The 12,703-nt window shown below is 44.1% G+C and overlaps 1 protein-coding gene across 4 annotated transcripts in view; it reads left to right on the top strand.

The window, feature by feature from the left end:
• Nucleotides 1–12,699, top strand: part of PRDM10 (PR/SET domain 10) — a 28,336-nt gene extending 15,637 nt beyond the window's left edge. For all 4 annotated transcript variants that reach the window (XM_072354968.1, XM_072354967.1, XM_072354966.1 and 1 more), the window contains exons 11-23: nt 499–628; nt 2,635–2,862; nt 4,800–5,147; nt 5,485–5,640; nt 6,173–6,352; nt 7,003–7,113; nt 7,416–7,616; nt 7,899–8,042; nt 8,482–8,652; nt 8,836–8,976; nt 9,760–9,928; nt 10,362–10,474; nt 10,743–12,699. In XM_072354968.1, the coding sequence (XP_072211069.1) occupies nt 499–628; nt 2,635–2,862; nt 4,800–5,147; nt 5,485–5,640; nt 6,173–6,352; nt 7,003–7,113; nt 7,416–7,616; nt 7,899–8,042; nt 8,482–8,652; nt 8,836–8,976; nt 9,760–9,928; nt 10,362–10,474; nt 10,743–10,979 (2,329 nt within the window). In that variant the 3' untranslated portion in view covers nt 10,980–12,699. The remainder of the gene's footprint in view (nt 1–498; nt 629–2,634; nt 2,863–4,799; nt 5,148–5,484; nt 5,641–6,172; nt 6,353–7,002; nt 7,114–7,415; nt 7,617–7,898; nt 8,043–8,481; nt 8,653–8,835; nt 8,977–9,759; nt 9,929–10,361; nt 10,475–10,742) is intronic.
• Nucleotides 12,700–12,703: the final 4 nt, after the last annotated feature.

The raw sequence follows: 12,703 nt of genomic DNA, 5'->3' as shown, positions 1-12,703 counted from the left end.
CTGGTGAAGTTGTTTGTTTTTCTTTTTTTTTTTAAACCAATGATTTAAACTGCAGTATTTTCATATGACAGAAGTGAAATACTGATCTTCCTCTGATGTATCCAGATACAGAGCTCAAAGAATGAGGCATCTAATGCTTTGCCTCTCCAGCGAGGTGGAAAGATAGTTACCCTGACCTATTATAAACTCCATCTAGAAACATCCTTCAGGGAACAGTAGGCACTGCTGCCTTGTTTTTCCTGAGATTTATCAAGTGGCTGCGTTTTTTACTTTGTGACAGTGTTGTTCCCTTCAGTTTACAGTGTCTTTTTGGGGAGGGATGTTATGGCTTCAGGCTTTAAACCGGATTGCTGGTACAGTAACTTCCCAGCACTCTGTGCCCTGGGATGCCAGAAGGAGCATTGCCGTGGCTGTTGGTACTAAGTAAGAATGCATAAAGTCAGTGGGGATGCCAAACCCATCTCTTTTGTCTCTAATTTGAAGCATCGTGCTTTGCAGAGCCAGAGGCAGAGGTCGTGGGCGAGGAAAAAGAAGGTTTGGACCAGGCAGGCGCCCGGGACGCCCTCCTAAATTCATGCGTATGGAAGTAACCATTGAAAATGGAGACAAGTGTGAAGAAGGGACACAGGTATATATGGATGGGGGGGAGGAAAATAAGATGTCATTGTGGGGTGTAAATGTTCAACTAGAAGAATTCAGGGCATCAGTGCAAACTGAAGGCTTGCTTCTGCTTTATACCCAAGTAAATTGTGTCGTTTCTAGGTGTGAATCTTTGCTGAGGGAGCGCACTATTTCTGTTCTGTAAAGTCTGTAAACTGCCTTGCATTTCTACAGCAACTTTAATCCCAAAGCTCGTAGCAGTGAGGTAGGCTATTGCAGCTGTTTAGCAGCATCACAAAAGTAATTTAGGCAGTAAAACTGTAATGGGAATTTAGGTTCACTTTTGTCCTTTCTGGAATGTGAGGTCAGAACCTGCTCTTATAACTGTTGCTGGTGGAATTAAATCAGGTAGAGCTATGATTCTTTATGATGCTTTAATATTAACAAAGGGTCCTTCTGTCAGCCTGCTTGCTGCAAAAGGTTATTTTGCTTGTGGCTGTTAGTTATGCATTAGGTTCCTGTAGAATGATACATTGATATCAATTAAATGTTAATTCTGTTTAATGCTGACTGGGCATAGGGTTAACACAAGACCCTTTTATGAAGGTGTCACAGGGAATCAGCGGCTCAGTTTCATTGCTTAGCTGAAAGCTGATGTCTGAAGCGGTGATTTTCTTGTGGTGTCTCGTTAGGTTACAATTAATTGCTGACTCAAAGGGAGGAATGTATACATGACCTCTGAATGCCCACTGCTTTCTGAGCATGCAGAACTGCCCTTAATTCTGCATTATGTTGGAGATGATGTCACCCTCTTTGCAAATTGAGCCAGCAGCCAGCTCCGTGTTCCAGCTTTTCTCTCCAGAGAGTCAAGACTCACTGAGCACAGTTCTGTGCTAATTTGAGTAGCTCTGGACTGGCAGTGGCTCACATCCTCCCAGCTTGGGAGCATGGCCCAGATTTAGCTCACGTGTGTCTGTAAAGTCGAGCAGGGAAGTGTCCCAGGTCTTTGGATATCTGCCCACCTAGGCCAGGGCTGGACTTTTGGATAATATATTGTTCTACTAAATCTCCCTGTCTGATGAGCACTAATGGTTTATAACAGCTGCACTCCTGGCATCTCACTGTTTTTTTTCCTCCCACACCTCCATTTGTGCTTGAACAGTACCAGCCCTGAGCTGTTGCTCTCTTGATGCTTTGCTTCATTATCTGAGATTTTAAGCTCCTTAGTTGCATTCTAAGTGATTACACATAAGGATCTGTGGGCTTTTTCTCCTTATACTGGAGGCTTCCATCCAAAAGGAGATACTGGACTTTTAGAGGAAAGCAAACGTAGATTGTAGCACGTACTTGCAGTTCCCAGCACCCTCCTTTTTCTTTTATGGTAATGCTAAAATGGAAGAGAATAGCTTTGTGTGATAAATATAGGTAATATATGCAGCTGAGTAGATGAGAGTATGCAGAGCTTGGGAACTGGATAGTAAAACACACCGTGCACAGTGTAATGATCTCGTTTATCACCCTCCAGTTCATCATTCCAGCTAGTTTGCTAGAAAGGGGAGACGCTGCATATCAATGCCTGATGTGTTTCAAAGTGACAACAGTTTCAATGAGACAGAAATTCTCTGCTTTTCCTGGAGGTCCAATCTGTGCTACTCACTTTGGTCTTGAAATTTCTCACAGGTTAGCCTGTATCATCTTTGGTTTAAGCAGTGATGGGGTCAGTAGTGCAGAAGCTTGCTTGGCTGTTAACAGCTGGGTTATTTTGATCCTCTGTGTCCAGTCAAGTGTGGATAATGTTATGGAAAAGGGGTTATGTTCTTGCAGAACGACTTCCCCAGTGCTCTGAATGTTGCTGCTGTAGGTTGAGATCTGCTGAGATTATCAACGAGATGTGTTGGAGTAGAGCAGTGTAGACACCTTTTGTTTATAGCTTCCAATGAAAGATGTAAAAATCCAGTTGTCTGCTGAGTAATATCAAAGCATTTTTCAGTGGGTGGGGGGAATAATCACTGGCTGTATGGTTTGCGATTTCAGGACTTGCTGCATTTTTCCAGCAAGGGGCAGTTTGATGAGGCCAGACAAGGAACACTGAATGGGCTGGAGCAGCAGGAACAGACTCCAGTGCCATCAGAGACACAGTCAACACTGGAACAGCAGTCAGAAAACCACCCGCTACAAATCCAGCCCCAGCATGATGAGAGCGCGGTGCCTACGCAGAGCACCATGACAGCAGATGACATGAGGCGAGCAAAGCGTATCAGGGTAAGCAAAGACAATAGTGGCTCATGTTTTCTCTCATCCTCTCCATTCGCTGTAACCCAGAGATTGCTGGACCTGCCTGAAAGGAGCAGCTGGTCCCTTTTCCCCACGGCAGTATCCATTTCCAAGTCCTGAATAAAGCATGTCATTCCTAGCAAATTTTCCTTCTGAGAGGGAGACAAATCTCACGTAGAGAACGAGTATCTCATGAGATGCTATTGAGAACTGGTCACCAATTGGAGTCGATTCAATTCCAGCACAGTAATTCTTTCACAGAAGCACAGTCCATCCAAGCTGGCAAGCAGGAGTGCTTCCAACAGCCGGCTGGATCATGGTGCTGTGGCACAGACTGGCTTATTCACAGCACCATCTGTGCCTCTTGGAACTTTTGCCTTGCAAATAGTTGCTGAAGAGAAACCACAACTTCAGCTTGAATCTGCTTAGTTGATGATAGTGTTAAAGACCTTTCTTGGGGTAGAAAAGCTGTCTGTCTTTGTGAGGTTAAAACCTGTGCTAAGAGCTTTGTGTACCAACAACAAACGCTTTGAACCTGAGCTCAGTGTCAGCTGAGTGAGCTGGTTTTTTTCCCCTCTATTGTGTGTGGGAGGGAAATGATTCAAGCAAATAATCCTTCAAGCCGTGTAACTGAGATTGGTTTATTTAGCCAAAAATCTCTCTCTTCCATGTGTAAAATTTTGATTACAGAAAGGAAGAGCTGCAATTTGGGTAAGATACAGTTTATAGGGGATGAGAAGATCAGAAAAGAGTTGAGTAACTGTTCTGTATAGGAAGAGCCAGATTTGGGTCTCAGTTTACAGTGATATGTATGCAGACGATGATGGTGTTACCCCATAAATACAGCAGCATATCTTGAAGAGGAGAGAGTTTGGCTGTGATGTTAATGTAGGATCTTATTAAACAGTAAATGCGGGAGGAAAGGGGAAGAAGTTCTGAAGTGACCGATCTCTTGTTCCTTGGTGTTTGTCCTCTGAGCATTTATCACGAGGGGATCACAAAAAGAGGCGTGCAGTGGTGGTTTAATCCTCAGTGGTGTGTTTGTATCCCCAAATCTATAAGCTAAGCAATAAGTTGTGTTCAATGGAGTCTGGTGGCGTTTCAAGAGAGGGGCATTGGCAGAATGGCACAGTGATGGTTGTGTAGCACTTTTCCATCTTCCATCAGGCTGAGCAATGAGAGTTTGAGACAACAGGAAAATAGCTACCATTACCTTTTAATGACTGAGGAACTGGGTTGAGCTCTAGCACCCTTTGAGTGCTCCATCCATTGTGCTATTCACAACGTGCATAGTACCATGCCCTTAGTATTATCAACAAGCAAATACTTGGTTTTAAGAGGAGCATGCAATTCATTTCCAGAGAATAGGTAGGAAGCCTTGACAGCTGATTACCATCTGGAAACCTCTACAGCTCTTCCTTATTACTCACACAGGATTGCATTTTCAAAGCCAACAATCTCCTGTGAGCTTTTCTAAGGTCTAAGGCAGGGATGTTCTGTGTGTGTGTTCATTCCAGTTTTAAGTATCAACCTCTGGTGCCACAGGTTCAAGCCCTGATGGGATTAGTTCATCTTTCAGTATGGGACTGACCTCATGGCCCAATCCTGCAACATAAGTAGGAACTGCAGCTCTCTTCTTGTACCCAGGTCTCTTCTTTGGAGAGGGATTTAGCTCTCTTTCACTGAAGAATGTCACGCTAGAGGTGGAAACGTGGACAGGAGGGGGAACTTCTCCATTCTGCTTTCTTAACTGCAGGTATTTCCCCTCTATCCACCGCAGCATCCACTTGTGTAAAATGCAGGCTGTCTGTAACCAAAGAGTCCTTTGAAGTTCAGGTTCACCGATCTGCTGTTTCTGATCTTGGAAATGCTGGTCTGTGAAGTCGGTATCTAGTGAAAGCTGATGGGCTCCGTGTTTCTTTCAGAATGCGGCTCTTCAGCACCTGTTCATAAGGAAATCCTTCCGCCCATTCAAATGCCTTCAGTGTGGAAAGGCGTTCCGGGAAAAGGACAAACTGGATCAGCATCTGCGGTTTCACGGCCGGGAAGGGAACTGCCCTTTGACTTGTGACATTTGCAACAAGGGTTTTATCAACAGCGGTTCTCTTGAGAGCCACATGAAGTTCCACATGGACCAGAAAACATACTCCTGCATTTTCTGTCCTGAGTCCTTCGACCGCTTGGATTTACTCAAAGATCACGTGGCCATCCATATCATTGATGGCTATTTCACCTGTCCTACCTGCAAAAAGCGCTTTCCGGACTTTATCCAGGTGAGATGTACAGATTTGAAGCCCCACCTTTGGGATCTCCTGCATGCACTGGTGCTTGGATTACAAATGTGAGCCCTCATTAATGTTCTTCTATGAAAGACAACCTCAGAACACTGAGTGCTTTAAGATGTGAAGGGTAGTCTCAAAGTAGGCAAAAGCAATTGCTGTTGTAGAAAGCACCACCAAGATATCGACTGTTCAGATGAACTGAATTTTAAACCAGAGCAGATTGAGAACCCTTTTTTTCCTTTATTTCTTACCAAGAATTTCTGAGACTGTTTTACCGCACAAACCTTTGGTTGAATGAAATCCACTGTTTTGTGATCTGCAATTCTAGGTCAAGAAACACGTACGCAGTTTCCATTCAGAAAAGATTTATCAGTGCACAGAGTGTGACAAAGCTTTCTGCCGCCCTGACAAGCTGCGGCTCCATATGTTGCGACACTCGGACCGCAAAGACTTCCTGTGCTCCACGTGTGGCAAGCAGTTCAAGGTAAGATGATTCCTCACTGGATCATGCAAAGGGTGATGGCAGCTGTTTAGTTTCCCATGGAGGTACTGGGGGGATTGGAAGGCCCTTTTGGGTGAAGAAGCACATTCTGAACAGTGTGTGCCCAAAGGAGCTGAATAACATCGGGACAGGCTTGGTACCATTGTGGGGCTTGAAGTCAGCATTGCTGGAGAACATTGAGTGATGTAGTCTTCCAGGCATGTACAGTCAATTCTAGATGAATTCAGAGAAAAGCCAGGTTGGAGGGATTCATTTCTATTGAAGCTATTAAGTTTGACTTTGCCTTTTGTGGCTGAGTAACCTCAGCTTTTGAACCACCAGCCTAAGCCCAAAGAGTTCTTTCTGTGCTGACCAGTGCTGAACATGCACCTCTATTTCACAGCAACAGTGAAGGGGAAAAGCCAAAGAGGTGTTTGAACAACTCACATTGTGTTTCCAATCTGTAGCAAATAGTACAGCAATAAACACTACTGATGTTGTTATTGTTGTTATTCCCTGCTTGCTGTTCCTGTAGAGGAAAGACAAATTGCGAGAGCACATGCAGAGGATGCACAACCCAGAGAGGGAGGCCAAGAAAGCTGACCGAATCAGCCGCTCAAAGACTTTCAAGCCTCGGATAGCTTCCACTGACTATGAAAGCTTCATGTTCAAGTGCCGGCTGTGCATGATGGGCTTCCGCCGGAGGGGGATGTTGGTGAGCATCCGCGTGATGTAGCTCCACTTCTCACATCTTAATTGCTAAGGAATAAGGGTAGAATTCCCATCTCTACAACACAGTGATGCTGTGAAACCGGTGTCATCTTATTGTCCATTTGAAATTAGGCATGTTCTCTACTCAGCAAATGTGTGCATTTATGTGTTTCATTGCCTGTTTCACATGTCTGCTTGTCCCCACCATCTCAGTGCTGTGCAGTGTTGATTGAGCCTTAGTGCTTGTTCAGCTTTTATGATGCTCTCCTGTTTTTCCTCGGGAGGGGCCTCTGCTGGCCAAGCACTGTAACTGCCCCCTGTGGAAGGATGCTTGCAAATAAGGTTTCTTCTTTCATGTTTTGAGCAGAGATCCTTTATATCAACATGTTCTCAGCTACCTGAGACTTCTGACAAGCTATTTTACCTCTTTCCATTGTGTTTTGTTGGGGGAAATTGTGAATGAGTACATCAGGGCAACGTGTTTACCTTGCAACTAAACGCACAATAGACTTTGCAATAGTAAATGCTTCTGGTGTTTTGCTGGCGAATACTACTGCAGCTTTGGTTTGGCACTTACCATGTCCAGGACAAAAAGCAATTGCTGAGCTTCCAGTTGCAATGTGCTCTGTTGGTCTTCTGTTTCCTTCTCCTAAGGTGAATCATTTATCAAAGAGACATCCAGACATGAAAATAGAAGAGGTGCCAGAGCTCACGTTGCCCATCATCAAACCCAACAGAGATTATTTCTGTCAGTACTGTGATAAGGTAGGTAAGGAAATGAGCCCTCAGAATGTAGCTTAGTCCTAAACTTGTATACAAGCAATTTGTCTCTGCGCAAGAACATCTGGCAGGGCTTGCAGTGATTCTGAGGGCCTTGCAAGCAAACGCTGACCAAAAGCACTAGAATGTGTATATCTGTCTGTGCATTATGTTGTACTTGTTTGGAATTATAGCCCAATCCTTTGTCTAAAACAACACACAGACCTTCCAGGTGAAGATAAGTGATATTGCTTTTTTATGCTTCCATTTGAAATTAAAACAATGCAACTCCAATCATTACCCTTCAGGTGTACAAGAGTGCCAGCAAACGCAAAGCACATATCCTGAAGAACCATCCTGGTGCTGAGCTACCTCCAAGCATCCGGAAACTGCGCCCTGCAGGCCCAGGAGAGCCAGATCCCATGCTGAGCACCCACACCCAGCTGACAGGCACTATAGCCACCCCTCCAGTCTGCTGTCCTCATTGTTCCAAGCAGTACAGCAGTAAGGTATGATGGGGATGTTTCGTAGCCTCAAAGGACAGCCTCTTTTTGTAGTGATTATGGATCCTGATGTTTGAGACAAGTGTTTCCAATCAGGTAGCTCTAATCAAAGTAAATTTTATGATCTTATTTCCCTTTTTGCTGACCAGAAAATCCCATAGTACTAATGCTAGTGCTGTCATACTGAGAGAAAGCTATAAGCTGCTGTCCACATGTGTTAGATTTCATCTGACCTTAAACCTCAGTTGCTGGCTGTTTTTATTAACGCTCTTTTGCATCACTCTGTAGACGAAGATGGTACAACACATTCGCAAGAAGCACCCAGAGTTTGCTCAGCTCCCTAACACAATACATGCCCCACTGGCGACAGCTGTCATCAGTTCCACTCCTGCAGTCCTCACCACTGACAGCACAACTGGAGAGACTGTTGTGGTAAGGATTTGAGACGTTAAATCAGATCACTGGAGGGAAACAAAGAGGATAGACGCCCTCTGATATAGTAGTCTTAGTGTTTCTTAGTATTTCTGGCAGACATCACTTTAAAGCATGTGTTAAGGCACTATTAGAGGTCATTTCTGTTCTTGAATCTGTACTGTATTGTTTGACCAGATTGTAATATTTTCTTAAATTATTATATGTCAAGTTTGCTCTGAACGATTCTGACTAGCACTTAGTGGATGGTCTTTGCTAACAGCTTGTGACCCCATCAGCCTACCTCTGTATGCATTTAGCTCTTGTAAAGAAATAGTGAGGCTCAATGGCATAGGTGTTAGATTCAGTGCAGTGAAAGGACTGCAGCCCTATAAAGGTATTCAGTCACATAGGCAATATGGATGATATTGTGTGTGTGTTTCTCTCTCTGTCTGTTCAGACAACAGACTTACTGACACAAGCAATGACGGAGCTATCCCAGACCCTCACAACAGACTATCGAACTCCCCAGGGAGACTACCAGCGAATTCAGTACATCCCTGTGTCTCAGTCCACAACTGGCTTGCAGCAGCCTCAGCACATTCAACTGCAGGTTGTTCAAGTGGCCCAGGTGAGTAACCTGCTGGGAGAGTTTGTATGCTTTTTGACCCTCTCATAGGAAGCCTGTGCTTCCTTGGGGCTGTAGTACTGGGAGATTTGTTGGGGGATAGTTAAAAAAATAAAGCCAGAAAAGTTCCTGGCTTCCTCTGCAGAGAACTTGAAGTACATATCCTTGCTTTGGCTTTCTTTCTAGGCTACCTCACCTCACCAGTCTCAGCACTCTACAGTGGATGTTGGACAGCTGCATGACCCCCAGACATACACCCAACATGCCATCCAGGTGCAGCACATCCAGGTCACAGAGCCGTCACCCACAGCTCAGTCATCATCACAGGTACGTCACTCTTCTCTGCGCAGATGGCACATTACTATCCTGAATCACAGCAATCATTTTGTACTTAAGCTAAAGGACCGCATGGAAGAACTGCCATGTTAAACATCTTTGAGGTCATCGTATTCCTTAGGGCTTGGTTATGTTTTCAGAATGTACAGAAGGTAGAGATAGATGGCCGGAAATTGATGAGTTCGCAGCTATTCCTGATTAAATAGAAGTAACCACTTAAATTGATAGAAACTGATATAAATGAAAATCAGAATTCTTCAAGTATTTGGAAGTTCGGTTCTTTGTGCTCTGGAATAATTTTTAGCCTCTTGTCTAAGTCCTCTGCCCGACTTTTATCTTGAAATCAAAGAATATCTTGAGTTGGAAGGGACCCACAAGGATCAATGAGTCCAACTCGTGGGTACCTAAAACTTAAACCATGTGTGACAGCATTCTGCAGGTGTTTCTCTAAAATGGTGTAGGCTTGGTGCTGATTTCTTCCATGGGGACCCTGTTCCAGACTGTCATCTCAGTGAAGAACCTTTCTTTAACATCCAGGCTGAACCTCTCTGAGCGAGCCATTTCCTCAGGTCCTGTGTAAACTTTGGGAAGCCATATCTGTCTTTTCCAGTCTCTGCATATTGATCATGGGAAGATGTCAGCTGGGAGAGAGCTTTGTACTTCTTGTGCTCAGTATGCTATAGAAGCCTTAATTTTTCCTCCCTTAATAAAGGAGGCCATGTTGATAATGGTGCAGGTGTGTGCAGTCCTCAGTCTGCTTGCCTTCTTTTCTAGGTTGGGGGTCAGCCTCTGAGTCCCTCCTCACAGCAATCACAGCAGGAACTCAGCCCCTCACAGATGCAGACAGCTGCATCTACACAAAACCAAGCCCTCCAGCAGCAGCAAGGATCTTCAGTCCAGCACACGTATCTTCCCAGCACGTGGAATTCATTTCGGAGTTACTGTAAGTGTCAGCAGCAGCTGGAAGTTTGGCTGGCATGTGAGACTACAATGTTTTCTAGTTTTACTGGCCAACAAATGGTATGTTTTCAGAGCTTGGCCTTCTTAAGTATTATCTTAGACAAATGAAAGTGATTGTATTAGCTTTTATTACTGCTGATCTACAATTATCTGGCACGTGGTCTGGTCAGGCAAACTGGGTTCCTTTAATCCAAGGATCTTGTGTTCAGTAAGAATCTGTTGGGTAGCAGCTTGTTCAAACTGGAGTGGATCCTTGAAAATAATCAAGATGATGGAGGTGTGATGTGGAGTGCAAGTTATATTCGTGAAACACCATATCCTCAATGGCTACTCTTGTTATTGATGCATAAGCATAATCATCTTTCATGGTGGTCTTTGAGTTTGCAGACCTTGATTGTCTGGTTTCAATCTTTTAGCATCCGAGATTCAGATGATGACCATCCCTCAAGGCCAGTATGTCATCACAGAGACAGCTGTAGGTACACCCGTCACCACTGTCAACACAGGGCAAGTGAAAGCAGTCACTCAGGTAAGGGGGGGGAAAAAATGGCTTTTTAAATCTAAAATAATGTCAAGCTTAAAGCCTGTAAGGTTAAGTGCATGCCAAAATGATGACTGGGCCACAGAGAGTAAAGTGTTGGTGGTCTCAAAGCTTTGTTTAAAAGCGGGACATCATCAGCTTCAAGATTCCTTATTTATGCCACAATGTCATTCAGCAGAGCAGCAGGAAGGTTAGAGATGATTAGAACAGAGACTGTAGAAGACAAAACAATTGACTTTTTATGTTCTTCACGCAGACCCACTATGTGATATCTGAAGGTCAACCTGATCTGGATGTCAAACAGAACTCCTCGCTCTCCAATGAGGTGCAGGTTGGTGTTTCCCAGCCACCAACACACACTGATACGCTGGAATCTCAAACGAGTAATCAGCAGCAAACAACCCAGTACATAATCACTACAACCACCAATGGGAACGGGGGCAGTGAAGTGCACATCACTAAACCAAGAACTTTCTCAGCAGAACATGAATGAAGAAGCATTGGGGTGTCGCTCGTATTTTTCACCTCCTCCAAAAGCCCGAGTAGATGGGTATCCTGGAGCTCATATGTTTTAAAGTATTTACTCACTTCAGCTAAAATCCTGAAGCTCTTGTTAATGCTTTAAGAGGGTTTAAGTCCTCAGTGACCATGAAGAATTACCCTCAGAATCCTCCTGGGATGCCATTTTATGCAGCTTTTAACAGAAAGGACAAGAGGAGAAATGAAACCTCTGCCTGCCCTGGACTTTTTTTGGCATGTCTGCTGACCCTAATTTTTTCCTTCTGAGAAGTGTCTCTGGTAACCACCTACTATTTCAATTGTAAGGGAATAGCTTGTCCATCTGAAGGCTAATTTGGCAGATGATGTTGTATGTATATTTGTAATAGGAGCTGTTAAACAAGAGGACATCATGTAAGTTGCTGGGATATGGCAGAACTGCTTTCTCTGTCTTTGTTTCAGCAGCCAACGTGAAAGGGAATATAAGCTCGAGAGCAGACTTTGTGGAGAATAAGAGCAGCAGTGAAGCAGTGACTCTTTGCTCATGTGTGTGGGGATGGATCCCACAATGAAGCTGTGACGACGTGCAGAAGCAGTCCATTAAATTATTATTTTTCCAACCCTCAAACTGTTTACATGCTGTCTCGCCTGTCCTGCTTTCCCAAGCAGTTCCAGAGAAAGGAAAAGTGCAGCCTTATGTTTGGAATAAAACCATAGCAACACGTAACAGTAGTACGGAGCCACTGTTATTATTTCTCCCTCCAGAGTTTGCAGGGCAAAACACCTTTTTGCCCACAAACAGAAAATGCTTCCCTTAGCCTGCATAGCAGCTTCTGCTGTGATCTCTAATGATAGATCTGCCAGGAGAAATGGCTTATAGAAGTGCACCTTCTGAAAATGCAGGCTGGTCATCTCAGTTGCCACCTGAACGTTGGACATATCTTTCTCTTGAGGACTGGATGAAGAGTTGGTTATGCTGGTTTTCCGCATACCTTGTGAACAACACACTAATTCCTTCGGACAGTTTCTTAAAGTGACCAGCCCTTGGACTCAGGAAACACAAGCAAAACACCAGTGGACCACTATGTACAGGACACAGAAAAGCCATCTGCAAGAATTGCCTGCTTTGCTGGACCTGGTCTATGTACAGAACTGATGTTATGTCTGGGGACCAGGAGAGAGGGAAAGGTGTCTTATTTTTCTTTTAAGGCAGTGTATTCTTTTCTTACATAATTCTCCTTCACAGGTCGTGTTGGTTATTTAATGCTTTTTGGTATTGCGAGAGTACGATTGCAACGCCATGTACTGTTGATGGGCTGTACTGTATGTGTCTAAGTGTTCATTCATTCTGCTTGAAACCTCATCCCAGAATGTCAGTGCATAACAGGATAAGATTATTTATAAAATGGAAAGCAGAGAAGTCTTAATGACCCTCAAGAAAGGCCAGAAGAACTAAGAGAGGATCTCTTTAACTTTCTCTTACACTGCATTGAGTGCAAATCTGGAACCTCTGGTGTAATTACTTCTACGGATTGAGATGGAATTAAATCATGTGAGTGGTGTTACACATGTTATACAGGTTGTGGTGCCAGTTCTTATGAAGGCAAAGCTCTTAAATACGAGAGAATGTAACACTCAGGCTTGGAAAGCAGATGTCTTGTTCCTTGCTGGCGAAGCCTTGTAGCATGTTATTCCCTTGATAAATAACATATCTGTTAA

This window comes from Excalfactoria chinensis, chromosome 21 (genome assembly GCF_039878825.1).
Source record: "Excalfactoria chinensis isolate bCotChi1 chromosome 21, bCotChi1.hap2, whole genome shotgun sequence".
NCBI classification, from domain to species: domain Eukaryota; kingdom Metazoa; phylum Chordata; class Aves; order Galliformes; family Phasianidae; genus Excalfactoria; species Excalfactoria chinensis.
Note: the sequence above shows the minus strand (reverse complement) of the source record. Positions and strands in the feature narration are given on the sequence as shown.